Source organism: Cicer arietinum, chromosome 3 (genome assembly GCF_000331145.2).
Source record: "Cicer arietinum cultivar CDC Frontier isolate Library 1 chromosome 3, Cicar.CDCFrontier_v2.0, whole genome shotgun sequence".
In the NCBI taxonomy this organism is placed as follows: Eukaryota; Viridiplantae; Streptophyta; class Magnoliopsida; order Fabales; family Fabaceae; genus Cicer; species Cicer arietinum.
Genome location: NC_021162.2, coordinates 74,283,128 through 74,310,883, shown reverse-complemented (window position 1 = coordinate 74,310,883; position 27,756 = coordinate 74,283,128). Strand labels below are relative to the sequence as shown.

The window sequence follows — 27,756 nt, the reverse complement described above, 5'->3', positions numbered from 1 at the left end:
ATATATATTTGCAAATTTACAGATAGAATGACTATATGAATTCCCCTTAGCTCAAAAAAATGAAGCCCTAGTCATCATAGTCACAACAATTAAAAAAATGTTATACTAAATTCTATGAAACTCAACCCATACACATGATGATATTCATATATATATACACTAAACTAGTTAAACTGTACAACAGTGAAAGTCTTGTGAACATCAATCACACTAGAATGTGTGACTTTGCAACATTACGTGAACATTTTGTCCTGCCACTCTTGTTAAGTGCACAAACACATGTTTCAAGAATTTCAAGATCTTCATCCCAACATAGCAATGATGCTGTTTCAGGATTCTTCAAAAGCATCTTAGAAGCAAGGAATCCAGCCAATGTCCAGGTTTGAAAAAGCCGAGCTTGTTTTCCAATGAATCTTCCTGTTTTTGTGTCATAATATTCTGGCCATGAATCAAATGGAAGCCTTTTCTCAGCCAAAGCGACCGCCTTTTCAGCTAGATCGTTTCTTTCCATTTTGATGCATGCCAGTGTAAACTGAAGAAGTTTACATACATTAGTTGGAAAAACAAAATAATGTTTGAATTCATAATTGTCATGGACACCATAACATTCATCATTTAAGAAAAAAAATACCTGCCAGAGAAGAGTAGGCCAAGATCCACCGTTGTGATATGACCAAGGGCTGCACGAGTTAGACATATATATAGTTTTGGTTAAATATGTATACAATATCATATGTATGATGTTTTTATATTGGGTCTAACGTATCTGTACAAAAAACAGAAGGAAAATTGAGAGAAAAGATTGATTTATACGTACGTATTCTTAGGGTCGCTTCCGGTAATTAAGCGCCATTCTTCATGCTCCAAGGCAGGATAACAAATCTTAAGAGGCATGCAACCAACAAGATCACCCCATTTTGAATCAATGAGATTCAAAATAGACTTGTTCTGTTTTGGAGTACCCAAAGATGAAACAATAGACCATAGATTTCCAAGCATGAAAAACCTGAAATCCATGTGAGCTGGTTGTAGATTTCCTATGAGATAACCACCTTCTTCTGGAATCCAATCCATTAGCCACATTGGAATTTGTTCTGGATAGATGTTGAACTTGTTAGTTGCATCAAAAGAATACTCTTCTGTTTTGTACCTGTATATCTCATTCACCTTTCTCATATCCAACCAATAATACTCTCTAATGTGGAAGGACAATGCACTTAGTCTGTTGTTAATTTCTCCAATTAAGTTATTAGATTCTTCATTTATGACAACCATCTCGCGCGCTGATCGAAGAGCCGAGTAAAATAATGCCTACAAAGTAGAACAAAGTTTTCTGTTAGAACAACGATTTGTTTAAAAAAAATATAGATATGATAAACACTAGGTATTTAAATACTACAAATTTACGAGTGAACTGTCCATTTATCACTATCTATGGGCTACACAAAAAACTCTCCATAAAGTGAGATAGATTCTAAACAATAACATGCACAAGAATGCAAACATAGGTTATTTACATGGCATTACACTTACTTGAATCTCAAGAGGGTGGCCATGAATTCCCATCCTTCTATCTATCATGCAAGATCCATCAGTAACTAACAGAGAAGGAAACATATCAAATCCATCTGATAAACATAAGTTGAGGATCATTTGTAAGCCTGTTTGAACTTCCAACTTTTCTTGCAAGCTGTAGTCACCAGTGAGCTTCCCATAAGCCCTAAGTAGGATGATCCACCACAATCCTATCAAAGAACCAAACATAGAAAAAACTCACCTTAAGATTTTACTGATCAACATATTATGGAAATGCACGAGAAACCTTAAAGAGATTAATGGTTCGATCTCTACTGCTAATAAACTTATCTTCTCCTAACAAATTAACCACTAACATTTGTCTATAAAAATAATAGTACTAACCTGAATCTACAGGAGCAACACGACCAATAGCCGATTCTCCAAAATCAGGATCTAAAACTTCTCCTGATTTATTATTGTCATCTACTTCCGTAGTTTTAACTTTGAAACTCGCAGGCATCAAGCCCTGTCCTGGACTATAGCAATCCACTGTTTTCTCCCAACTCTGTTGCAGTAGAATATATATGTTCAACATCAATAAAAAGACATGCATCCTCATAACATGTTGATATTTGAACAATATATAAAAATTAAACTGTATTTATGATATAGTTTAACATGAGGCAAGAGATTTTGTGGCAAATCAAGGACGACTAATTTAGCAAGAAGTTCATAGAAACAAATAAAAAAATTACACACCAAAAAAGACTCTGAAGATTATTATTACCTGAAGTTGCAAAGTGTGAAGGAGAAAGTTCTTGACAATCTCTTTTTCTCCCTTGAGCAAGAAAGCAAGAGCAGAAGGGATAAAATCCCTTATAAAAACCTGATCATAATTCAATGGTGAATCTTTATCCGAATCATCATTTGCTGCAACTGTTCCAACAGGTGTATCACAATATGTAACAAGCGCCTTTTGCAATAACTTCCACGCCTCTTTCTCAACCTCCGTCTCTTCTTCATCACCTTTCTTCAAATCCTTTTCATCGCCACCTTCGAACCGAGACTCTTCTTCGTCTCTTTCACCCTTGTTATTATCATCTTTGTCAATTCTTAATGGCTTCACACCCTTCACATAAACCCTCTCACCATTCACACGTGTGGTCTTAACAGAATCTGAGAATTCACGTGCCTTGAAGGATACTCCACCAATGCAAGAAAAACTTTCTTTTGTTTTTGTTGCTCTAAAAGTGATACTTGTTCTTGAATGGCCAAAACTCCAAGAGGGTAAACCCAAAACTCTTTGAAAACCGTTCATTATGCGTCCTGGTTTTAACGTGCGAGAAGGGTTGTGCTTGGTTTTCAGATCAAGATTGAGAACAGGATTAGATATAGATGTTGACATTGTTAGAGAATGGTGACATCTTGATAGAAAAGATGGTTTTTTTCGACCAATTACGAGAATCCTTGAGGATGGTTTCATGGTACAATTGCTAATAACGTTGATAACGGTCATCACAGAAAAGAAAGAAAAAAATTCAATATTATCCAAGAAACAAATTGAGTGAGCCAAGGATGTTGAAGAAATGTTGTCTTTAATTTTGGAAACAAAAAATAATGGTCAATAGTTATGTGAATTTATAAGTATATAGGAAGAGAAAATGTTAACTTGGGAACCAAAATTCTATTTCTCACCGCATAATCCACACTGTTCAGATTGCTTATTTTTTTCCCTCCATTTTTGGCAAACAATTTATTTTAGATTTTTATGTTGAATTATCCGTATCTATTTCTAACATGACGGTTGGGATTTGTAGTTCACCCCAAACCACCAAATTCGTCTTTGTAGGCGTTCTCAAATAGATTACTAACTATAAATATTTTAAGAAGGTGTTTATCTTTCAAATTTTACTTATATTAATATTTGTAAAAGGACGATAGAAACTTTAATTAATAACATGTCATTAAATATATGGAATTCCTTGATATTAAATTGTTAAAATAAAGAATATAATTGATACTAAGTTATTAAATATATATAACGACCAATTTAATAGTTAAATAGAGTAATGTATCTTTTTGAAATATTTATAATATCAGAATTTATTTGAAATTATTACAAAATTAAAGACGAATTTTATTTTGTGGAACCCACTATGATCTTTATGCTTTTGTGACACAAATTTTTACAACAAAAATCCACAGCGGATTCTTAAATGCAATTGATATTCATTGATGATTAATAGATATATACTTCTTCTAATCCTAAATATAATATAAAATTAAATTGATAACAGTTGATATATTTAATTTAAATTCTTGATCAAATATATTAATTATGTTGTTGATACAATTTTATTTATATTTAAGAGTGGAGGGAGAATAATGATGTGTTGTTACTTATTAATCATAAATCGAGTACAATTAACCACGAATTTGAATGACTATTAACAATAATTTTCATGTGTATATTTGAATACAAATCATGATCATTAAACATCATATATATGTTTGGATACTTGAAAACTATATATATCTAAATACGGTTTAAATGATTAATATATATATATTTGACCACATAAAAATTATGGTTAATAAATAACGATTAAATTAATAAATAACCATGTTCAATAAATGAGTAATGAATTGTAATATTTTATTATATTCATTAATCATATGACGTATTTTATTATTCAATGTCATAATTCGTGCATGATTTAATCAAACATATCTATATTTTTTATCTATAATAATAGGAATATAAGTTTTGATTTTGATGTGACTTTTTTTTATCATTCATTTAAATGATTTTATTTATAATTTTATACTTCTCTATTTAATTAAATAATAAGCTTTTTTTAATATAAATAGGAAAATTATATCCAATATCTTTATTTTGAGAGAAGGGGTAAAAACGTAATTGAGATGGAATGAATCCCATTGTTGTTGTTCCTTCCTTCCTTCCTTCCTTCTATTCTATCCATTTGGTGTGTGTGAGTTGCAATGGCCAACACAATCACAACAATGGGTTTTCAACTCCGACCCATGACGACGCCGTTTCACTTCCATTCCCCTCGCTGCTCCCTTTCCCCCACATCCAATTCAGTAAATTTCATTTCATTTTCATTTCATTTCATTTACTTATTTATTTACTATCTTTAATTATATATCTTCTAATATATAATCAGATTAAAGCTTTTTCAGTTCCGAGAAGAAAAGCAATGTCATTGATCTTCTCAACTTACATTCTCTCAGATGCTTATTCAGCTTTGGCTCAACAACCTCGTATTTTTCGCGAATATGTCGACACATTTGATGGCTATTCATTCAAGTACCCCTCAAATTGGATTCAAGTACGAGGTGCTGGTGCTGATATTTTTTTTAGGGACCCTTATGTTCTCGATGAAAATCTCTCCGTTGAAGTTTCTTCACCTTCATCTTCTCGATATAAAAGTGTTGAAGATTTGGGTCCACCTCAAGAAGCTGGGAAGAAAGTTCTTAATCAATATCTAACCGAGTTTATGTCTACAAGACTTGGTGTTAGACGTGAATCCAATGTTCTTTCTACTTCTTCTAGAGTTGCTGATGATGGCAAGTTATATTATCAAGTTGAGGTTAGTTAACAATTACATTTTTCGCTGTAACTTGGATTGTTATAATATATGGTAGTGGAATCATGCATGTACTATATCACTTCTTGTTGTAAAATAAAATCAAATGATTAATTGAGTGAGCTTATTGTGTTGGTAGGCGAACATTAAGTCATATGCTAGTAACAATGAGCTTGCTGTTATGCCACAAGACCGGGTGGTCCGTATGGAATGGAATAGGAGGTACCTCGCTGTTCTAGGAGTTGAAAACAACCAACTGTATGAGTTGAGATTACAAGTGCCTGAAAATGTCTTCTCAGAAGAGGAGAGTGAACTTCGTCGAGTCATGGACTCGTTTCGAGCAAACAAGATCATTCGTTAGAACTAGAATGTTGAATAAATCAAAATGTTCCATCATTCTATGGTCTTGTGTATGTTTTTGTCATTTATTTGATTAGTTAATTTCTAATTGTAAAATTTTCTTCAATTCAATTTATGCAAGTCTCCTTCGTTTTCATATTCATGCGCTACTGTTAGTCTGTTACACGGCTATGATCATCTAAGTCAATCAAAATTGCAAATCGCCACATTTTATAAGTGAATCTAAGTCATATTCAATTGGCATCCGCAACTAATAAGCAGCAATAAGTGAATTGTGTTGAGTTGTATATGAGTTGGTCAAGTTGCATTTCTCTTAATTCAATTAGTGTTGTTAATGATGGTAGTAACTGAAGTCAGCTTGAATAACTTTGTACAGATGTATCAAAGTGTGGATTAAGATGGTAATGAAAAAGATTCACTCATTCACTTTCTATTCTTGTTCATTTTTGTTATAATCCCAACTTCTAAGATTGTGCCATGGTCAATTGGTCATGATAGAAGTTCAATATTTTTTTATTGGATTATCTATTCTCTCCTTTAACCAATTGCTTATATTGCGCCAAATATCAACATAGTTCGAATTAATCCATATTCATATGATTTTTTAAGTTTTACCCACTTGGAAGTTGGAACAAACAAGCTCCATTTAGTAGTAGATGGACGACTGATGGTGTTTAATGCCTAAAATTAGCTTGCATCGAAGCCTAAATATCATTTTTTTTCTCACTAATGACTAGTGATGACAATGGATATCCACAAATTTTTGACAGTATTTAATGAAAAAATTCAGATTCAATGTATACAAGTGGCATGGCTCTTAGAAAATCAAGATAATTCATATAACCAGGACATGGCTCACTCAATACTTAGTAACTTGAATTCTTGAAACCAGAATAAAACATATCAACTTACATTGCAAATTAAATAAGCCATGTACATGCAACCAAATTTCATGTCCAGAATCACGACACGTTACAGAGGACTTAATGGTAATGCAAAATTATGACCTAACTTCAAATTCACCTGCTCGGGTAAGAGCTCGAAAACCTTTGTAGAAACGGTAGGGTACAGTCTTCAGATCCAGTTTGTCTATTTGCAGACCAGAGAGGGCGACACCCATAATCCTGAAGTCCACTTGAAATGTGGGAAAGACATGAAGGCGTTCCAATCCAGTCTCGAGCACTAATGTTCCAGACATTGAAGGCGCTTTATCTTTTGGGATCCGGCCAATGGACCAAGTGCATGTCTGATAGAATTAGATGTAAAAAGAAAGCTTCAAATTACATTGTGAAAACAGAACAAAGAATTTGATCTACAATAGATAAAAAATAAGCAGACATATTGCTGCTTATTATGTACCTTGTTAGAAAGAACGTTCACTGTTCCATGAGTTGAAGTAAGATCAGCTGATAAGATACAAGGAGGAAGCTGAAACTGAACATTAACTGAATCAACCGTCTTTCCAGGATCATTTCTCATGCCAACCATTACATTAAGACGGCATCTCCCACTGTCTGAAGTCAACTGTGGCTTTACATATATTGGGGTGCTCTTCAATTTTCTAACTCTGAAAAAGAAAAGAGAAGTACCCAGAACTTTTAAGAAAAATAAAATTTGGGAATACCATGAAGTGAAATCTAACACTCACAAATATATCTTTGTCCAATCTGACTTTTCAAATAACGGTCTCAGATCCTAATTCAGACATCAAGTATAGCTAGACACAATACCTGTAATTCATTAGCTTAAATTGTCCGTCAGGAGGGACAAATGAAAGAATTTGATTGGATTCCCAAGGCCGAAATCTAACACAGGGGTGGAACCTCACATCATCAAGGATTGAAGGATTCGCAAATGAAAGAGTTAAATCAGGTAGACCTGTGATGTGGGAATTTACTTGAACCTCACCATTAATCTCACATTTCACCAGAACACCATCCCTGAATGAACAAATTTTTTTAGCAACAAGTATAAAAGAAAACGAAATAAATGATGCACAGGATGAAAACTACTAAGGAAGAGTCTTAGAAGTCAAGACGATTATGGTTTCTTTTATGATCCTTCATAAAAGTTCAACCATATAAAGTTCCACAAGTTCAAACTTTGAAAAATCATTAGTATCCTGTTCGGTAAGCCAGCAAAAGGCTTAAGAGGGAAAATAGAAAAAGAAAGAGAAATAAAAGAAAAGAAACCAAAGATCACAGTTTCTTTAACTCTTTCCTTTGTTAGAAATGAAGTGTATTAAAAAAAAGTCAATGTCAGTTTTAGTTGTCCCTCTTTGATTGGTACATCTATCATGTGTAACTTGCAATTTATCAAACATGATGTCATCATATACATAAATTATTTCATCTGATTAAAGCTTCACAGAGCTGCATCTGCATTTACTTAGTCATGTAGTCTTTCAAGGAATATTGTGTTTGGAAGTTAAGGAGTGATATAAGGAACTTCAGACCAGTAAAATAAGATTGAATTATGCCAAACTGAGAGATTATGGATGAAAAAGGAGTATACCCCAGTAGGCTATACAGTAACCTATCAGAGAAAAAGCTTTCAACCTTAATGAATTATAAGAACCCCTCTTACTTGAAAAGGAACCAATGTTCAACACAAAATTTGAAGTCTTTAAATTTTCCAAGTTTCACCAGATAAAAAGTTAATAAGACCATAATTTACAAATAAACAAACTGTCCATAAAATTGTCAATGTTAAGTAGAGAAAGATAAGAACAAGCATATATGAGCATATAGAGTCATAGACCTGTTTATTGTGGCATCCATTTGTTCAACAAGATCTACATAAACTTCATTATTGGCATACTTAGGATCAGCTGTTCTCCAGGGAACACAAGATGCTGTACTGCCTGGAAGCGTGTCGCTCACATTGGAGCTGCTGCCAGTCACAACACTCAAGACTTTGCTAACAATATTTGGCAGAGCTATCATCTCTTGCAGGATATTTGGTTCCGTAGTTAGTGGGAAGCCATTGTCTATCATCTCATCAAGCAGCTTCAATAACAAAAACAAATTGAATATTTTTACATCTAAACAAAACAACAAACCAAAAGGTGTTAAAAAAAAGCCTGATAACACTCTGGTGACATTTTAAGAATGAACATTGCAAGGGTAAAGAGTCAATACAATACCGATAAAAGTAGTTTTATTCAATCACTTCAATTTTCTTAAATTATTATAAATGTCAACAAACATATGATTTAATGATAGAAGTAAAAATTATCCACTGAAGTTAATGATTGCATAGAAAAATAGAAATACCTCATAGACAATAACAAAGTTGTCTTTGATTGAATCTTCATTCAATCCTCCAAGATATTCATTGAGAACATCAGCTACCCTACAAAGAAACTAAAACGAGATGGTTAATAAAAAAAAGTAGCGTTGTTGACTATGAATTGCAATTTGGAAAGCGCGGAAATAACCTCAATGGCCATCAAAGGGGGCATTTCAACTTGAGTACAAGCCAAAAAAGTGATTCCTTGACGAAAAACTTGAAAAAGATAATGTGTAGGAGAAGCAATGACGGGTTGTTGCTTGAAGGAATCGGGTTGGGAAATAGCGTGGTCCCAAAACCAGTTACATATTGACCGATCTACACGGTGACCGGTGAGTTGTTTCTCTAGAATGACCTCTCTGTCCAATGGAATGTAATGGAATGAAGATCGAAATTGAAATTGAAATTGAAATTGAAATTGAAAAAGAAGGGTTTAGTTAGTTACCCGGAATCGGAGAGAAGAAATATGCACTGCAACATCTCTCGATCAGTTTCTCATTCGATTTCCATCACTTCACTTCTTCAGACACCACAACTCATTGCCTATCAACAAAAACTACCTTTTTTTTTTTTTTGAAGGAAAAACTCAGAATCAATCATCCAGAAAGGGGATGAAAGAGTAATTTGGAAAAATTAAAATTAAAAAGTAAGAATGGGTGAATGAGTAAACATAGAGGTGTAAAAATCAAATATCTAATTATTTTATACGTGGGCCTAGCCCATTTTAACTTATGGAACCTCCGTGACAGTTAATAAGTATCTTAGCCATTGTTTTGTGTGTGTATGTTCTTATTTGACCTCTAGAAGTATAACTAGAATCTCAATCATGAAATTTTCTTATATTAGGTGGGTGGTTCAATTTTTTTTATCTTATAATAATGATAAATAGATTTTATTATGTCTGATTTTAATTTTTAATACTATTTTGTTAATATTTGATTCTAAAAAGTATATATTCTTAATAAAATAAAATAAAATAAAAAGACGTTAAAAGAGGGAGGGAAATGAAAGGCTGTGGATTGAAGGGAAATGAGGTGGAGGTGAGTGGTTGTCTTATCATGACAACAAAAAATAAGAGGAAATGATGAAACAGTTGAAACTTGAAAAATTTATTTGAGTGGACTACACTCCACACCTCATCACAACACAACACAAGCAGCATGGCAAGATTGGTTGCATTCCAACAGAATCAACTATCTTTCCCTCCTTTAGCTTCCTCTCTTTCTGATTTCACTGGAACTAGATTTCAAACTCATATTCAGGTCCCCTTCATTCGTTCTCCTCATCAATTCATCACTTGTACTTCATGCAATGCAATCAACTATACTATACTATAACAATTTCTCAACATGCTTGCTAATTTTTGTTACAGTTGAAAAGAAAAACATGGCAGCCAAAAGGGTCTTTTTATGTATCAGCATCAACCAACAAGAAAGTCCTCATCATGGGTGGCACTAGATTCATTGGTGTCTTTTTGTCTAGACTCCTTGTCAAACAAGGTCACCAGGTATACATAATAATATCATTTACCTATTTAACTTCACAAAATATATATGTTATTTTCACACAAACGCCGTAATTATAAAAATCGTATAAAGAAGAAGTGAAAGTGTTATACTCAAATTTGTGTGTCAAAATAACTGTGTAAACTTTAACTAGATATTTTAGAAGCCTTAAATAACTATTGAATTTGGCAGGTAACATTATTTACAAGAGGAAAAGCACCTATCACTCAACAATTGCCAGGTGAATCAGACACTGATTTTGCTGATTTCTCTTCCAAGGTATGCTAATTGTAAATGCAAACATTGGACTATTACCTGTCTATTAGGCAAATAGGCATGCTGTGATATTTTTCATCTTTGTTAGTTGTTACCATCATACATGGACCGTTAATTCTTGTGTAATGTAATATTTTTAATTTCATATAGATCTTGCATTTGAAAGGAGACAGAAAGGACTATGATTTTGTGAAATCAAGTCTCTCAGCACAAGGATTTGATGTTGTTTATGACATAAATGGTATTTAGATTCCTACTTGTTCACCTTACTCTATACAATTTAAAATTTTGATTGTGATTTTATTATGATATATTTCTTTTGAAATCCAAATCATCATTTGTTATGTTTCAGGAAGAGAGGCAGAGGAAGTTGAGCCCATAATTGATGCTCTTCCTAATCTGGAACAGTGAGTTGTAGCACTAGTTTTATAAGACTATTCAACTATGAATGCTATTGCCATTACTTAATCTATTCATTATACAAGTCATTTAGTTAATTAAGTTTAAAAATGAGTTTGATCTCCATTTTGTTTATAATAATTAAATTAAATTAAATGTTGGTTCTAAATGTCAGGTTCATTTACTGCTCTTCTGCTGGTGTCTATCTCAAATCTGATATATTACCTCATGCTGAGGTCAGTTTACATTTTTACTTTTCAATATTATGTGTTTTGCCATGATGCAACTGTTTGAGGCTTCCAATCATCCATATTCTTTTGTTTTACTAGAAAATATGTTGTAGTCATCCACATTATTTTATTACACTCAAAGTTGTTGTTGTTTAGATACTTATTATATACACATGTTGATAGATTGATGCAGTTGACCCTAAGAGCAGGCACAAGGGAAAGCTTGAAACAGAAAGCTTGTTGCAATCAAAGGATGTTAATTGGACTTCTATAAGGCCAGTGTATATCTATGGACCCTTGAACTACAATCCTGTTGAAGAATGGTTCTTCCACAGATTGAAAGCCGGTCGCCCGATTCCTATTCCCGGCTCAGGAATACAGATTACACAACTTGGTCATGTTAAGGTACGAGTGAATGAATGAATCCACCTTTTGATATTACAGTTCTTTAGCGGATCATATACTATAAATGAAATTAATATGACAGTATATGAGTTTATGGCATTTTGTGATTTTGTCTAAAATATGGTTCAATTATGACAGGATTTGGCAACAGCCTTTGTGAATGTTCTTGGAAATGATAAGGCCAGCAAGCAAATATTCAACATCTCAGGAGACAAATATGTCACATTTGATGGATTAGCAAAAGCATGTGCTAAGGTAAGCAATCCATGCCATATCATATTTTTGGTCACAGGTAGAAAATACTGGAAAACTCTTTGATAATGTCTTTATTTTGACTTTGAACCAAGTAATTTTTTTATATTATTTTTGGTCATTTTTCAGGCTGGTGGGTTCCCAGAGCCAGAGATCATTCACTACAACCCTAAAGACTTCGATTTTGGTAAAAAGAAGCCATTTCCATTTCGTGACCAGGTAAAATGTAACATCCCAAAAACAAGGACTAGGAATAATTAGAGTTTGAATAATTAAGATAGTAATTTATAAGCTTAGGTTAATAGGTCATTAATAAGTAGACCTTATGACTATATCATCATCTTTGGCCTAATGATATATATTGTTTTAGACATCCTTTTTTCCTAGATAAACTCAATAGAGGAAAATGAATTATTTGTTTTTTTTTTTGCATTTATGAAATTATAATGAACAAACACTAATATTTCATTTTTCTTTTTTGTGCAGCATTTCTTTGCATCAGTGGAGAAGGCAAAGAGTGTGCTTGGGTTGGAACCTGATTTTGGCCTTGTAGAAGGTCTTACAGACTCATATAACTTGGACTTTGGTAGAGGAACTTTCCGCAAAGAGCCTGATTTTTCAACCGATGATATAATTCTTGGCAAGAGTCTTGTTAGTGTATGATCATCATTATAAATTATTCTTCTTTCAATTTTTAGTATTTCACATAATTAAAAAAAAAAAAAAAAAAAAAAGGATGTTTGGGTTTGCTACAATGTCAAATCATATAAAGTGAAATCTTCATGAGCTACTCATTAAGTAATATTTTTTTTAAAAGTAAGAGAATGTTTGTACCTACAATTTATCATGTCGGTGGAATGTGATCATTGTTTTGTGGATTTAAGTAGTTAACGAGTTATAATTAAAGACGAATTGCTCAAGAAAATTTAAATTCGAATCTTGACTAGAACAATCTTTAGTTGAACTTTACTTAGTTTATGTTCATACTTTAGATTATCATGATCCAAAATTAAAGAGAAAAAAACTCGTATAAGAAAGATATTTTTCTTAGAACGATTTTAATACATTAAACTAACATGGTATAATTGCATTTGAAGTGATTTCTTTTACTATGCTATTGACTGAATTTTGAAAGAGTGCCTAATGTAAAAGCTTAATGGGATCATATTTAGTCAGCAAACATATTTTCAGAGTTTAAAATTTAATATTATCACAATTTTATCACATTATGGATGCATTGCTAAAATTATGTATGATAGGAAAATAATTATTGCCAATGATTCTTGGGGGCTCACTAGGATAGGATAAGATCGTAAGACTCAAAAAATGCTTATGATTACATAAGAAATTAAGTATATATATTAAGATAGATGAATTAGTATGATTAATTAACATGGTTTTTTTTTATGATAAGGAAATACAAAATTAATTAATTGGCTAAGGTAAACTGTAATAAACTCATCACATGGCAAGCTACATCATTAAATGAGACTTTGATTATTAAATTGGAAAAGACTTGCTCATTCATGCTTTCTAGGGTAACTTTCCCATCATTTTTTTTATAAAAAAACCAATGTCTTATTATTAAATTGGAAGAGGCTTGTCATTGCTCATTCATGCTTTTTTGGATAACTTTCCCATCAATTTTTAGGTTAAAAAAAGGAATGATATATTTTCTAAAATGAGTGAAAGGAGCAATATGATTCGTGGATTTTATTTAGTTCTAAAGATTTTAGTGTTAAAATTTATACATTATCATAAGAAAAAAAAGTAAAACGGATTTAAATTACAACTTAATATATCAAATGTCAATGCAATTATTATATACTTATGATACCAATATATGTTTGACATTTAAAGTTATCTGTCATATGTAAAATTAATTTCTATTGTCTCAATGGCTTGTACGTAGGAGTTTCATTTTCATACAAGCTGCATTTAGGATTCAGTATCATACAAGCTACATTTAGGATTCAGTATAACTCCTTTTATTGTCTCAAGAAAATGATACTGAATCCTAATTGTTGAAAATGTCGTATATTGTCTCAATAAATAAAAGAACAATTATTGATAAATATGAAGGAGTTTATTTGTTTGGTTTAAAAAAAGAATAGCTCATATTACATTTGGACAATAAAAGGGTCCATAGCAAATAGCATGGGCCAAGCACGAGGAGGAAAAAAAACCTCAATCCAAACCCATACATAGTCTTTCTGGGCAACAAAAAGCTTGGCTTAACAATGGTCCAACATATTCTTCTCACGGTTAATTAACATATGGAAAAGAAGGGAGCATATGTTTCCTTATAGTATTTTTAAGAAAACATGGAGATTTTATTATTAATAATTATTTTATTATAAATTGAAAAAGATTTATATCTATATTTATATTTTTCCCATTGATATTAAACATCTTTTTTATTTAATTTTTTTTATCAATTTTTAAAAATTTCCAAACTACAAATTAAATCACACATTGGATATAAAAAAAATCACGATACGTAACTTTTATAAAAAAAACTCAAATAAATTTTATAATTACACATCAATCATTCATAACTTTTTTAATTTTAATACTTAGTAAACAATCAATAACTCCAAATCCAATCTCTAAAATACAAATATTTATTTTAATATAATATATTAAGTGGAGTCTTAAAAATTAAGAGAGAACATTCTACCATTTACACTATTTAATTACCACCCAATTTTTTCACAGCACAGTAAATATTTATTTATCTTGTACTAAATAGAAGACGAACCTATGATGTGAATGGTCTTACATCTTTAAAAATATTTTATAATTTAATTTTTAAGATAGAATTTGACATATATTTAGTAAAACAGAGGTAATCTTATAGAAAAGAATGAAGAGATCAGATGAACAAAGCCGAGCCGGTACAGCGCAACACAAAATGTAGAAAGCTGAGCCTATGATGTTTCTATGCACAACAGCAGCAATTTGGAGGGATGAGCAAGGAGCATTTGTCATGGCCATGGTATCCTCATTTGGGTGATAAAATATATATATTTTTCTTTTTGTGATAAAATATTTACTTTTTTTTACGAAGATAAAATGTCTTTCTTTAATTTCCCTTAATCACTCCCAGATATATATTATAGAAAGATGTTATTGGCCAGTGGGACCATAAAGCCCAAAACAAAGAAAAAGTAAATGATAGGAAATTCAATGAAAATTCCCGGAATATAATATTAGTATTGAATATTTCAAAATCAAAGGAGCTCGAGTAAGAAAAACTATGAACAGGAAAAGGAAAAAAAATAAAGAAGGCACACACGGAAGGGAAATCAATAGTAAAAAAACGAAAAATAAAATCAATAAAAAAATGATAATGACCATGTAATATTCACAAAGAATATATCGCTTAATAGTCAATTTCTTTTTCTAGAAAGCCAATTACAGTTATTCTGTTGGTCAAACCTAAAACTTACGATCTCCATCACAAGGCCAAATATAGTAGACTTTTCATTTTGATGAACAAACCCAGAAAACCAAAGATTAAATGGTCGGTTTAGTTCCAAACATTATCCATAAGATAAGTTAACGTTATACTAATATTTAATTTTGTTATCCTAAATCGTGGTGCTAACTGTACGATGATGACATTAGTAGATTTGAACGCGTCTTAGTTTTGGACCAACTAACCATACCAGAAAAAACGACCATGCGCCGAGCAATGTTGGTCCAAGGAAGGTACACTGATTGCCATGTGGCACCCTAATAGGCCTTTGATGCTGACACATGTTCCACTATACAGGGAGACACGCAAACGATTTTGTGGACCCTACCAATTAAATTCATATTTAATGATGTAACGCTTTAATTAATATTATCCATCTTTCAATTTTAGTTTTTTTTAAGACTTATATATATATATATATATATATTAAAAAATAATAAATTTAAATTAATTGATTTTTTTTATTTGTTAAATAAAAATTAATTTATTTAATATATATTTTAAATTTTTAAGAGCATAAAAAATATCATTCACTAATTATATCTTATTTTTTGAAAGAATCAAAATTTTAGAACAAAAACACAAACAAAAAAAAAGAAATATATTTAATTTAAATTTAATTTTAGTTATTTTATTTTAAGTATAAGTGATATATTATTTTAGTCGATCATTTTACAAGTTTTAGAATTTTTTCAATACAATCTAGTTTGAGATTTATTTTTATTAGTGATGTGAAACAATTTTTCATATATTAAAATTTACTTATTTAATAATTCAAAAGAAAAGTAAAGTGAGGTGATGTAGGTGCCATATGGAAAATAATGTGTCAATATAAGATGTCTTGTCCCACTTTTCACCAAAGATCTATTAGAATATGATGTTGTTGGTCTTGATGTAAAAAAAGTAACAGTCATTTGATAAAAAGCCGCGTGTTCAAATAAAAGGTCGACGTGCTTCACCATAAGCTGACTTTCGTGGGGAAATAGGTTCGTTAATTAATAACGTAAATAAACAAAATATATACCTTAATTACGTAGGACCAGTCGGTGATGATATCTCCTATTTCTTGGGCGGTGGTAGTTAACCAAAATTTAGTTTTATATATATTTGCCCTAGTTAATCTTTTGGAGTAAAATCATAGCTTAAAATTGGTAAACCTTTTTTCTTAAACATAATAAACCTATAAAGTTAGAAAACAATACGAAAATATGATCTCAATCGGGCATAAAATAGTACTCCAAAATATTATCTCCGACAAAAATATGATGTTTATGGGAAATAATATATATGGATGTTAATAGGTATTCACATACAAGTATAGTAGTTTTTTCTACATACATGCTTCCTTCGATAAAAAAAATGTCTTTCGTGTATGATTTAAACTAGCACGATTACTTGCCAAATAGGTTTTTGGTATATCTTTTATAAGCTTCTTAGTAGATTTAACCGATGGTATGTTACGATAAAATTAGATTTATTAAGAAGTTAAAGTAGCTACAACAGAAGAGGTAAAGTAAAGAATGAATTATTGAATTTTTTATAAAAAAAATAAGTAATATTATCTTCGTTTTGGTCATGTAATATTTCATGTCATATTATCTTCTCACTTATTTTTTATATAAAAAAAAAACAATAATTCTTTAATTTCTTTGACACAATAAACATAGAAGAAATATAGAAAAACAAATTAATGAGTCAAAGGAAAAGTTGAGGAGGTTAGATTTAAAGGGTGAGATAAAGTCGTTGGTGGGTGATTAAGTGTTAAAAAGACGTCAAGTATCCTCTCATGTTTTTTCATTATCAAGAGTAAATTGTAGTATTCAATGGAAAAAATATAGAAATCTTTGGGTAAAGGAGGGTGATGCAAATTCTAAATTTTTTATGGTTTAATGAAGTGTTGGAGGATGCATAATAGTATCCTGAGTATCAATGGAAATAAAGAGAAAGGTGTTTCAAAAGTTCGATCAGCTGTATTTAATCACTTTAGTTACTCATTTAAAATCAATCTGTTCAGAGAGGCCAAGTGTAAAAAAATCTCCATTTCAAGACAATCACTGACCAAGAAGCGGTAGTGTTAGAAAGTCAATTCAGAGAAGAGGAAGTTAAACAAACGGTTTAGGATTGTGGTAACTATAAAAGTTTGAGATGTGATTAGATAGACTTCATGCGGTTTTTGCTTGAATTCCATGCAAATGAAATACTTGTAAAAGGGGTAATTTATACGTTCATCGTTTTGATTCCTAAACAAGAAAATTCTCAAAAGCTATTTGATTTTAGACCAATCTTTTTGGTTGGTTGTAAGTATAAATTGTTGTCAAAGGTTCTCACCAAGAGACTGAAACAAGTAATAGATAAAGCCATTAGTGAGCCACAACATACTCTTGTTGAAGGAAGATAAATCCTAGATGGTATATTAATTGCTAATGAGATTGTGGATGAGGCTAAAAGAAAGAAAAAATAATTAATTCTATTTAAAATGGACTTCGAAAAGACTTATTATTCAATGGACTGGATATATATTAAATCGGTTATGAATAAAATGAACTTTCCATTAAACTAGAGGAAGTGAGTGATGAAATATGTGTGCTCAAAACGAGTTTATGTATTAGTTAATGGAAGTCCGACACATAAATTTAGTCTAGTGAGGGGTATGTATTAAGGGGATCTATTGTCACCCTTTTTATTTCTGAAAACCGCAAAAGGATTGAATGCAATGTTATGCTCTTCGGTAAAGCGAGTTTTTGTTTATGGTTTTTAGGTTGGTTCAAATGCTGAATTTTGAATCTCTCACTTGCAGTTTGCATTTGACACAATGGTCTTGGATAGAAAAAATTGGGCTAATGAGTGCTATAAAGGCTATTTATTACTCTTTGAACTTGTTTTGAGACTCAGTTATTTTTCACACAAGTTTGCTTGCTGAAGTAAATGTGGAGAGCTCGTGGCTGGATAAGGTGTCGCGTATATTAAATTTGTAAAACATGACAACTTCCTTTTAAGTATCTTGGTATTCCAATAGGAAGAAATCCGATAATATCTTCATTTTGTCTATCTTTGATAGAAAGCATTAGAAAAAAACTTTCTAGTTGAAAATGTCGAGGTTGACTAGTTCTTTTCAAAGTTATTTTGTCCGCTCTACCAGATTATTTTCTCTCTCCTTGTTCAAGGCTCTAACATGTATCATATCTTACCTAAAATCTTTGTTTAAAACTTTTTATAGGGGGTTGGGGGACAACAGAACAAAGTGCGCTTAGATAGAAATTGTGGTGGTTTAGGGGTAATGCATATGCATGAGTTTGATTTACCTTTACTAGGTAAATGATGTTGGAGGTTGGGATTATGGTTTAAGGTGTTATGAGCTAGATATGGTTTTAAGAATGAAGAGATATTATATGGAGCTAATAGTTGTTCGTTATGATGGAAAGAAATTTAATCAATTCTAAAAGAGGAGTCTACTAGTGTGGAAAATTGGTTTAAAAATAATTTATTTAGATCAATTGAAATGGTAAAAATACGTTGTTTTGGAGGTATCTTTGGTTGATTAGAGGACTTTGTGTGAGAGGTTTAGTTGGTTGTTTGAAGTGATACTCAATAAAAATGTTTTGATAGCAGAGATGACTAGATTGGGAGTGGGATTTTAATACAGAGATGACTAGATTGGAGGTGGGATTTTAATACACGTTTACTATAAACATTTTAACTAAATTATTTATCTAAATATAATTTTCAACAACTATATGTAACGAGAAATAGTTGTAATATTAAATTCAAGATTTCAATTTCTGTAGACATATTCAAGATTTCATATGACTTTGTATATACAAAAGATCAAATATTATTATTTGAAAATATTTACATTACAGAATCATCCAATGCAAGAGAGCTATATATGGATGAAAATTTATAATTATTTTTTTAATCTTAAACTATCCGAATTTTAAAAGAAAAACACTATGACAATCTAGAATTTAATCCAACAATAAATAAAATTTGACTAAAAAATAATCTATAATAAAAATTGTTTATTGTTGGTTAATTTCACACTCAAATCTAAGTTATATATATGGTTCGATATGAGAATAGACTATATATTTTTTATTTTAAAAAAGTTTAGCTATAAAACTCACGCATACTAGGAGAAGGATAATAATATGGTGTGTTCAATCTCAAATTCCATTAACACTTTTTGCTTATAATAACATGGATAACATGGTTACATGGATTAAATATTAGCATTTGAATACAATTAGTTGGGAAAAAGTTGGAATGAGTTGAAATCCGTTACTAAAAAGATAATATAGATTAAGCAAATATATATTATTTAATGAAATGTCATTTGGCACCGTAGAATCTAAAAAATACTTTATAACCGTCGGATTAAACACTAGTGACATTACCCAAAAAAATCTATTTAAGCAACTCTCCACCCCATACAATTTCTCACACAAAACTCTCTTAAGCAAATCATTTCTTGATTCTTGTTCTTGACTTGTGTCTCTTAAAACATTTCTTGTTTAACTTGAATTTTCTCAATTAAATAATGGCACCGGACATCACCACCGCCGCCGTGAATGCCACCGTGGAACAAACCAAGTTTGACGGTGGAAAAGGCCGTGCCTTTGTAACATTCCTTGCAGGAAACGGTGATTACATAAAGGGTGTTGTTGGTTTAGCAAAAGGGTTAAGAAAAACCAAAACAATTTACCCTTTAGTGGTTGCAATTTTACCTGATGTACCTGAAGAACACCGTAAGATTCTTGTGTCACAAGGTTGCATTGTTAAGGAGATTGTTCCTGTTTATCCTCCACCTAATCAAACTCAATTTGCTATGGCTTATTATGTCATTAATTACTCCAAACTACGTATTTTTGAGGTACATGTTTTTGTCCAATTTTTGTTTTAATGTTTATTTTTTTTGCTTTTGCATGTGTTACACGTTGTTATATGATCCTCTGCCTATTTTATGGAGTGACACCTTTTTGTGTGTGTGTGTTTTTTTTATTTAGTGGACTGTCTTGTATCATGGAAACCTTTTCATTATTAAAAATCAACACTAAAGGAATATTGTTTTTGTACTTTATTAGCCCAAGACATATATTTGTACCAAAAAGTTGAATAAATGATACAGTTGTTTTGTGTAGTGCGTGTGTATTGAATCTGAATTTAAATAGTATTTAGAATAATGGTGCATATGAATGTAAATTTTGCAGTTTGTGGAGTATAGCAAGATGATATACTTAGATGGTGATATCCAAGTTTTTGAAAACATTGACCATCTGTTTGATCTACCTGATGATTACTTCTATGGTGTGATGGACTGTTTTTGTGAGAAAACTTGGAGTCACACCCCTCAGTATAAAATTGGATACTGCCAACAATGTCCTGATAAGGTTCAATGGCCCTCTGATTTTGGTCCCAAACCTCCTCTCTATTTCAATGCTGGAATGTTCGTTTTTCACCCTCATGCTGCCACATACCATGACCTCCTTGAAAAAGTCAAAATTTCCAAACCAACCCCCTTTGCTGAGCAGGTATTTTCATTCTTTTTATTTTTTATTTTTAATACTAATACAACCATACAACTATTTTTTTACTCATATAATCTTTACATTTTTTAGATTAAAATAATGATGGTAAAAATGTGATATAAGTCATAGAAGAGCATATAAAAAAAATGTTATAATCTGTGGAAAAAAATTAAAAACAAATATATTTCGCTTATACAAATTTATACACTAGTATAAATTATATACTATAAGCCAACTATCTGGCTTCCCAAACATAGACATAAGTTATATTTTATTGATTAATTAATTGCAAAGTGGAATTGTGAAGTTGTTGTCTCATATTTGTATACAGGACTTTTTGAACATGTATTTCAAGGATAAATACAAGCCTATACCTAACGTGTACAACCTTGTGTTAGCCATGCTCTGGCGTCACCCTGAGAATGTTGAGCTAGACAAAGTTCAAGTTGTTCACTATTGTGCTGCTGTGAGTGTGCTAGCTATTTCTAATAAATTAATAATCAATAATAATGTTAATTAATTGTATAATTTTGATTATATATATATATGTTACACTTTAGGGGTCTAAGCCATGGAGGTACACTGGGGAGGAACAGAACATGGAGAGAGAAGACATAAAGATGTTGGTTAAGAAATGGAAGGAGATATATGAGGATGAAACATTGGATTACAACAACAATGTTAGAGTGGAACGTTTTACAGCTGCACTATTGGAAGCTGGTGGTATTAAATCAATGCTTACCCCATCTGCAGCTTAATATAGCTTTTGTAATTATTAATTAATAAAGTCTATTATGATCATCATCAACAAAGTACTTCATTTTATTTGTTTTTTGGGGGTTTTATAGGTTTGAATTATTAGGATTGTAGAGAGGACTATTTTTATGAGTCCTTTTTCTTTTCTTTTCTTTTCTTTTCTTGATCTACCTACACGTACGGTGCTGTCGATATATTTAATTAATAATATTTTATTATTATCAATAATATCTTTTGTTTCCTTTCCCTATTTTCGTCCTTCATTTCTTTGATTATTCTTTTTTTTCAAATGCCCACAATTATGCCTTGCCCTATCGGTGGCCGATTGAAATTGAACCGATTAAGTGATTATTTAATAATATGAATTATAAATATATAATGAGATAATAAAATCAATGTTTATTATTCACTATATTAAATTAAAATTAATTTACACTTATAGTAAGTACGTGGATGTATTGGATCAACACTCTTTTTGTAAACTGAGAAAATATGCATTTAACGGTATATAACTGTCACGTACGTTGCAAATCAATGAAAGAGTATAGTAGTATATAACGATGGGGCAATATCATAAAAGTGTGTTTTGGGAAGAGGATCTATACGCATATAACTAACATAAGTTCCTGAGTAAAAAAAAACTAATATGAATGAATAATTTTACAAATTTGTTTATAATAATAATAATAGTTTAGCAAATATTACGCCCATTTTTACATAATGTATACACATCAGCCAACAAATAAATATTTGGCCCTTTTTTTAATGTCTATATATAAGCCTATTTTAATATATGTTTTGTTGTTGAATAGTCTATTTTCTTTTTTGTTTAACTCTATAGTTTCTAGGAGAATGATGTTCTGGTGTTTCAGAATTTGATCGCAAAATTTGATAGTAATTATTAGGATTCGAACACGTTTAGTAAAACCTGAGTGAATAACTTATTTCAAATCTTCCGTAATTGGCATGCTCCTTCAAAATATTCTGTAAGTGTGCAAGTTGAGTAAAAATAAATACAAATAAACCTACTACTACTCCTTTATTGAAGATGTTTTTTCAGTTTCTTTAATAAGTGATATTTTTAAACCTGCATCAGGTCACAATAGTAAATTTGGCGCATATTATTGTAATCACTAATTTCAAATTATATATATGGAACTTAGAAGTAAAGTTTTCATTTTTAATTTAGCGTATTCTTTTAGTGTCCAAAACTCATTGGTTATCACTTTTAATTTAAATATAAATAAAAAAGTGATAGTTTCATATTTTAAATGTAATTATTTCAATTAAGTACTATAAAACAATATGTGCTATATAAAGTGTGTGGAAGTGAAGGACAGAGTCTGAAGATTAATGAAACAAGGGTTATTAAAATATGAAACATTAAATTTTCATAATTGGCCCATTAGCTCAGTTGGTTAGAGCGTGGTGCTAATAACGCCAAGGTCGCAGGTTCGAGACCTGCATGGGCCAAATCTCTTTTATATATATTTTTCAATTCCATCTCACTTTTCTCTCTTTTTTTTTTTTCCCTATACTTTTCAGTTTCATCTCACTCCACTAACCTTCTTCATCTCACATTTTTCTTATATTTTTTCAATTTCATCTCACCCTTCTCAGTTTTTTCAATATCATCTCACTCCACTAACCTTCGTTTGGCATTCGGGAACACAATTGGAATATATCCAATTTGCTAAAACAATAAAAAAGGAAACTTAGTCCAGTTAGATATGAAGCGGGCTTAGTCTTCATATAAGACGGAAGCTCATAACAAGTTTAAATAAAAAGTACAAACAATTTGGGAAATCTAATTCTTTTATATTGGAAAAAATATATTTTAAATGCAGTCAACTATTATTTGTAATTAGTTATTTTTATTTATAATTGAATTCAGAGTAACATACTAGTATAGTTTAATCATATATTAAATAAGATAAAATAAAAAAAAATAAAAAAAGTGTAAATGAACTTGGCGTGAGAGTTGGAGGAGGGGGCGCTAAAATCACAGGTGAACAACTCTGGCAGATATCAAACTGTGCTGTAAATAAGATGATAATAACTGCTCTTATGCCTCAATGAGTTTAAAAAATTCAAAGTTCATACGACACATTAACGGTTTTGGATCACTTTCAAATGTCACAGTACACCAGATTACACACACATGTCACAGGGCACTAGAAAATGACATACCATATTAGTGTGTATTATACAATATATAATAATAATAATAATAATAATAATAATAATAATAATAATAATAATAATAATAATAATAATAATAATAATAACAATAATAATAATAATAATAATAGCAACAACAACAATAATAATAATAATAATAATGATAATAACAATAATAATAATAATAATAATAATAATATTTTCTGGACAGAAAAAGCAAACAAAAATATTGCATCCTCTCAAATTGCCTCAAATATTATATATATCATTATTATGACCCATCCATAATTCCATCCCTTAAATAAATTTGTAACAACATGATCCTTAGTGATGGTTACCATTAGATGGCAAATAGGATAGCAATTCCATGTCATTCTTCAAATCACCATTAATCCTCCCTAATTCATTGACTGGCAATGGCATCACCACAGCTTCATGATCAGCATCAGGGTCTTTGATAACAACCTCTTTGCTCTTTCCCCAAAGAACAGCATAAAGCCCAGCAACAATGAGGAGAGACCCCAGTGCACTATATAAATCAAATAAATATTAGTAATGTATATAGATTTTTTATTTTAAGAAAAGTAATGTATATAGATGGTGAGTAGGTAATTAGTAAAATAGCACATGATTAAATTTCTTACGTTCCAACGTATAATTTCTCCCGAATAAAAGCCCAGCTAATAATAGCTGTGAGAATGAGCTGCAAGGGGGTGAATACAGAAACATAAAGAGGCCCTTTCCGCTCTATGGTCCACGAAATTATACAATACGATAGCCCAGTGCAAATTACTCCCTGAAAACAAAATTACCATTTATTATAAATCACTCAAATATACAAATTCTTTATTAAAATTTGGGGCCATTTTCTAATTTCAAAAGTTTTAAAGTAAAAACATAAATATTAAATAATGAGGGACCATTATCCCAAAAAAACACTCTTAATTTATTCATAAGGTCGAATATAGGAATAGTAACAATTATTTGTAGTATAGTACTTCCATTGTACACCTAGCATATGCATATATATTAATTAATTAAATAACAAAAAAGGAAACCAATAAAAAAGAAATATTGTACCGCATAAAGAGAAGAGGTAAGTCTCATTGCATCATGGAGTGACCAAGATGAAACCTTGCGATCAAAACACAAGGCAATGAAAACACACTGAAAACTTGCCAAGAAACACATGTATGCTGTGCTCGTATAAGGTACTGGAAAATTCTTGCTCATGTCTGCCTGAAATTAAAAACACCGAAACAAAAATATTAAGTATATATAGATATCGACTCAATAATTAAATAATACTAACTAAAATATTATATTAGTATATGCTTACTTGAATGATGAACCATGCTGACCAAATAAGAGCACTAAGAACTAAGACAATAGGACCTTTAAGAGAGTTTGATTGGGCAGCAGAGGAGTTTGAACCTCCTTCAATTTTCTCAGCATATCCCCAATGAATACTTGATTCTCCTATTCCAATCACTTTTCCATGGTAAAATGATAAAAGAATTGCTCCACCAACGCACAATATTGTCCCTATCGTTTTTGCTACCCCACTCTTCTTCTTTATTCCCAAATTCTCTTGTCTATACCAAATAATTATCCAATAAATTATTTAAATTCTTAATTAAATCATTTTTCAATTTATTTTATTATTTTATTGCTACCAACCTGAATAATATTGCAAGGATAAATGTAAAAGCTGGGAGCAAATTGGTAAGTGCACATGCAATTGTAGCGGTTGAATATTTTAACCCCACGAAATACAGAACCTGATTTCCTGTTACTCTGCATTCAAAACTCAAAACTTAGCTTTACGTTTCATTCAAACAAAAACAACACCATTAATCTCAATTACTTCGCCCGAAAAATTGATCAAATCTGTTAAAAATCGTTTTAATTATAACACATTAAAATTATTTAAAAAATTGCATATTTTCCTTTGACAACTTTTGTGTTTGACTTATATTTTTTACATAAGTTTGATAAATAATCTCAAATTTTAAAGCTAATTAATAAATTAAGTAAAATAAGGTCACATTATGAAGTTAAATAAAACTAAAAAAAGTTGAACACTTTAGTAACTAATAGTTCCGTTTAGTATGGTATCATATATCATTCATCATATAATGTCATTTTTTTAATATTTAATTTTGAAATAGTTTTACGTACCGGCATGGTATCTAATAAAACTCAAAACTAACGAATAATTTTAAAAAATATTAAATTTAAGCATGAAGGGTAGAAATGTAAAAAAGATTACCCTGTTAAAGAAGATAGCAATATCTGAACCATAATGCGCTTTGTCATCCTTGGAACCATATTCCTATTGAAGGGACAAAAGAATACATAATAAAATGAAAAACTGATCAATCTTATACAAAGCACCTATATATATATATATATAGTAATTTTATAGTATTCATTAATACAAATTAAAATCACAAAGGTAAGGCATGCAAGTAATTAACAACCCGACAATCTCCACCGAAAACTTTTTTTCCGTTAGAAGTAAGACAAAAAAATAAATCTAAATATTGGCATTATTGAAATCACGCATGACTAAAACTGTACAAATTTTGCAGATTCATACTACTCCTCTAGTTATAAGGTTTCAGCAACTATATGAAACGTGTAACAGAATTGCTGTGAAAATTAGTAGAGAAAGTTGCTGGCACGTAACGTAAAATACTCACATCCCATAACGCGTCAAACATGCATGTCATCAGTGTTCTATTTTTAGATTATCTATGCAAATGTTGTTTGATTTTTTTTTTTTTTTGTCAAGCTTCATCAAAGGATCATTAAACTAGGGATGTGAATAACTTGTGTAAATTTTGAGCCATCAATGGAGCCTCATGCATGGACTATTTTTCTTTCCATTTTGATTAACAATTTGTTTTGATTATTATGCTTAATAATCAACTACACAAAATTAAAATGACTTATAAAATTTTGATATATTAGATTAATTATAAACTCTATTTAAACACTATCTCTAGCTACTTCTTGTGACTAGAAATTTACCCAATAAAAACACTCAAAATAAACATGCAAAAATGAGGGTAATTTTTTCTACTATGATAGTTGGTTTGGACTTTTTTTATTGTTGAAAGGGTTGTAATATCCCTTGTACTCTTATTAATATATTATTTGCTTATTAATAATCATGCAAAAATGTACTTCTTTTTGAAACAATTTAAAAGGAATAAAAAATTTCAAAAAAATGAAAGGAATAAAATAAAAGTAGCTTTGAGGCAACATTGATGCATGCATGCATTATGTATATGAAAAGGAACAAAATAGAAAGAAAAATTAATATGCATGACATGATAAAACTATATTCTCTTGTTAATTTTTTTAACATGCATGCATATATATACATATTAATTAACATTACCGTTCAAGGAAATAGGCAAAGGGAGCAATGGATACAGTTGCAAAGATTTGGCGGTAAGCAACAAGGATAAGAGGGTTCATGCCACCTAAAATTGCAAGCTTTGATGTAATATTCATTCCAGCATAGGCTAATTGAATAAGAATCATTAAAAATAATGGAACAAGACCAGCATTTGTTGCCATTCTTTCTTAAAGTTTTTTGTTTCACACTCTCTTATGATTTGAACTTTATGTGTAGAGAGTGTCAAACAGAATGGAATAAGTTATAAAGAGAGAGGAAATGTGGTGTACATATGAAATGTGTGTGAGGGATGTATATATAAGGAGAAGGTGTAGCTATGAAATGTTAGAAAGTGTGTGAGTTATTACAAGGTGCGTGAGAAAAAGAGTGGAAAAAACGTTGGCAACAATTGTTCCTAATATTTATTTATTTTTTAAGGAAAAGAAACGGTTACAATCGATTTCTTGTTACACCTTGTGCTTATGTATAAGGTTGGAAGCTTTCACTTCATTTAGAGTCTTCAAGTAACTACTAATTTGTTAACTAAGGAGTACTTC

General features: G+C 30.7%; 6 protein-coding genes and 1 non-coding gene across 7 annotated transcripts; 4 read left to right on the top strand and 3 right to left on the bottom strand.

Annotated features, from left to right (window-relative positions):
• On the bottom strand, window positions 1–3,109 carry LOC101506288 (alkaline/neutral invertase A, mitochondrial). Its single transcript, XM_004494474.4, has 6 exons — window positions 2,306–3,109; window positions 1,921–2,083; window positions 1,534–1,745; window positions 818–1,311; window positions 632–680; window positions 1–532 (listed from the first exon to the last, which is right to left on the bottom strand). Exons 1-6 carry the CDS (start codon window positions 3,032–3,034, stop codon window positions 206–208), a joined length of 1,974 nt encoding a protein of 657 aa, XP_004494531.1. The 5' UTR covers window positions 3,035–3,109; the 3' UTR covers window positions 1–205.
• Window positions 3,110–4,463: 1,354 nt separating this feature from the next.
• Window positions 4,464–5,625, top strand: LOC101505519 (psbP domain-containing protein 1, chloroplastic). The gene is made up of 3 exons (XM_004494473.4): window positions 4,464–4,623; window positions 4,707–5,132; window positions 5,269–5,625. The coding sequence occupies exons 1-3, from the start codon at window positions 4,522–4,524 to the stop codon at window positions 5,488–5,490; spliced, it is 750 nt and encodes a 249-aa protein (XP_004494530.1). The 5' UTR covers window positions 4,464–4,521; the 3' UTR covers window positions 5,491–5,625.
• A 616-nt stretch (window positions 5,626–6,241) lies between these two features.
• On the bottom strand, window positions 6,242–9,452 carry LOC101505200 (AP-3 complex subunit mu). The gene is made up of 7 exons (XM_004494470.4): window positions 9,226–9,452; window positions 8,929–9,139; window positions 8,765–8,854; window positions 8,250–8,497; window positions 7,220–7,429; window positions 6,849–7,056; window positions 6,242–6,735 (listed from the first exon to the last, which is right to left on the bottom strand). Exons 1-7 carry the CDS (start codon window positions 9,258–9,260, stop codon window positions 6,490–6,492), a joined length of 1,248 nt encoding a protein of 415 aa, XP_004494527.1. The 5' UTR covers window positions 9,261–9,452; the 3' UTR covers window positions 6,242–6,489.
• Window positions 9,453–9,796: 344 nt separating this feature from the next.
• LOC101504895 (chloroplast stem-loop binding protein of 41 kDa b, chloroplastic) lies at window positions 9,797–12,581 on the top strand. The gene is made up of 10 exons (XM_004494469.4): window positions 9,797–10,042; window positions 10,153–10,287; window positions 10,478–10,564; window positions 10,712–10,802; window positions 10,914–10,968; window positions 11,136–11,196; window positions 11,374–11,595; window positions 11,734–11,850; window positions 11,977–12,066; window positions 12,334–12,581. Exons 1-10 carry the CDS (start codon window positions 9,941–9,943, stop codon window positions 12,508–12,510), a joined length of 1,137 nt encoding a protein of 378 aa, XP_004494526.1. The 5' UTR covers window positions 9,797–9,940; the 3' UTR covers window positions 12,511–12,581.
• Window positions 12,582–19,756: 7,175 nt separating this feature from the next.
• Window positions 19,757–21,857, top strand: LOC101504579 (galactinol synthase 2-like). Its single transcript, XM_004494468.4, has 4 exons — window positions 19,757–20,198; window positions 20,536–20,856; window positions 21,185–21,319; window positions 21,414–21,857. Exons 1-4 carry the CDS (start codon window positions 19,866–19,868, stop codon window positions 21,609–21,611), a joined length of 987 nt encoding a protein of 328 aa, XP_004494525.1. The 5' UTR covers window positions 19,757–19,865; the 3' UTR covers window positions 21,612–21,857.
• Window positions 21,858–23,008: 1,151 nt separating this feature from the next.
• Window positions 23,009–23,082, top strand: TRNAI-AAU (transfer RNA isoleucine (anticodon AAU)). The gene has a single exon. It is a non-coding gene; the product is annotated as a tRNA-Ile (tRNA).
• Window positions 23,083–24,022: 940 nt separating this feature from the next.
• Window positions 24,023–27,498, bottom strand: LOC101504245 (WAT1-related protein At1g09380). Its single transcript, XM_004494467.4, has 7 exons — window positions 27,200–27,498; window positions 26,063–26,125; window positions 25,471–25,587; window positions 25,130–25,385; window positions 24,871–25,029; window positions 24,435–24,586; window positions 24,023–24,319 (listed from the first exon to the last, which is right to left on the bottom strand). The coding sequence occupies exons 1-7, from the start codon at window positions 27,379–27,381 to the stop codon at window positions 24,115–24,117; spliced, it is 1,134 nt and encodes a 377-aa protein (XP_004494524.1). The 5' UTR covers window positions 27,382–27,498; the 3' UTR covers window positions 24,023–24,114.
• Between the last annotated feature and the right edge of the window lie 258 nt (window positions 27,499–27,756).

Coding starts and splice junctions, on each gene's coding strand:
- LOC101506288 (XM_004494474.4), bottom strand. CDS start 3,034: ATGACCGTTATCAACGTTATTAGCAATTGTACCATGAAACCATCCTCA. Junction 1,312..1,533: donor GCCACCCTCTTGAGATTCAA/GTAAGTGTAATG, acceptor TCTACTTTGTAG/GCATTATTTTACTCGGCTCT. Junction 533..631: donor GGCCTACTCTTCTCTGGCAG/GTATTTTTTTTC, acceptor AAACTTCTTCAG/TTTACACTGGCATGCATCAA.
- LOC101505519 (XM_004494473.4), top strand. CDS start 4,522: ATGGCCAACACAATCACAACAATGGGTTTTCAACTCCGACCCATGACG. Junction 4,624..4,706: donor TTTCCCCCACATCCAATTCA/GTAAATTTCATT, acceptor ATATATAATCAG/ATTAAAGCTTTTTCAGTTCC. Junction 5,133..5,268: donor AGTTATATTATCAAGTTGAG/GTTAGTTAACAA, acceptor TTGTGTTGGTAG/GCGAACATTAAGTCATATGC.
- LOC101505200 (XM_004494470.4), bottom strand. CDS start 9,260: ATGTTGCAGTGCATATTTCTTCTCTCCGATTCCGG. Junction 9,140..9,225: donor TTTCTTCTCTCCGATTCCGG/GTAACTAACTAA, acceptor TCCATTGGACAG/AGAGGTCATTCTAGAGAAAC. Junction 8,855..8,928: donor CCCCTTTGATGGCCATTGAG/GTTATTTCCGCG, acceptor ATCTCGTTTTAG/TTTCTTTGTAGGGTAGCTGA.
- LOC101504895 (XM_004494469.4), top strand. CDS start 9,941: ATGGCAAGATTGGTTGCATTCCAACAGAATCAACTATCTTTCCCTCCT. Junction 10,288..10,477: donor TTGTCAAACAAGGTCACCAG/GTATACATAATA, acceptor TGAATTTGGCAG/GTAACATTATTTACAAGAGG. Junction 11,851..11,976: donor TAGCAAAAGCATGTGCTAAG/GTAAGCAATCCA, acceptor GTCATTTTTCAG/GCTGGTGGGTTCCCAGAGCC.
- LOC101504579 (XM_004494468.4), top strand. CDS start 19,866: ATGGCACCGGACATCACCACCGCCGCCGTGAATGCCACCGTGGAACAA. Junction 20,199..20,535: donor CCAAACTACGTATTTTTGAG/GTACATGTTTTT, acceptor TAAATTTTGCAG/TTTGTGGAGTATAGCAAGAT. Junction 21,320..21,413: donor TTGTTCACTATTGTGCTGCT/GTGAGTGTGCTA, acceptor GTTACACTTTAG/GGGTCTAAGCCATGGAGGTA.
- LOC101504245 (XM_004494467.4), bottom strand. CDS start 27,381: ATGGCAACAAATGCTGGTCTTGTTCCATTATTTTTAATGATTCTTATT. Junction 25,588..26,062: donor TTGCTATCTTCTTTAACAGG/GTAATCTTTTTT, acceptor TTTTGAATGCAG/AGTAACAGGAAATCAGGTTC. Junction 25,386..25,470: donor ATCCTTGCAATATTATTCAG/GTTGGTAGCAAT, acceptor TATTTGGTATAG/ACAAGAGAATTTGGGAATAA.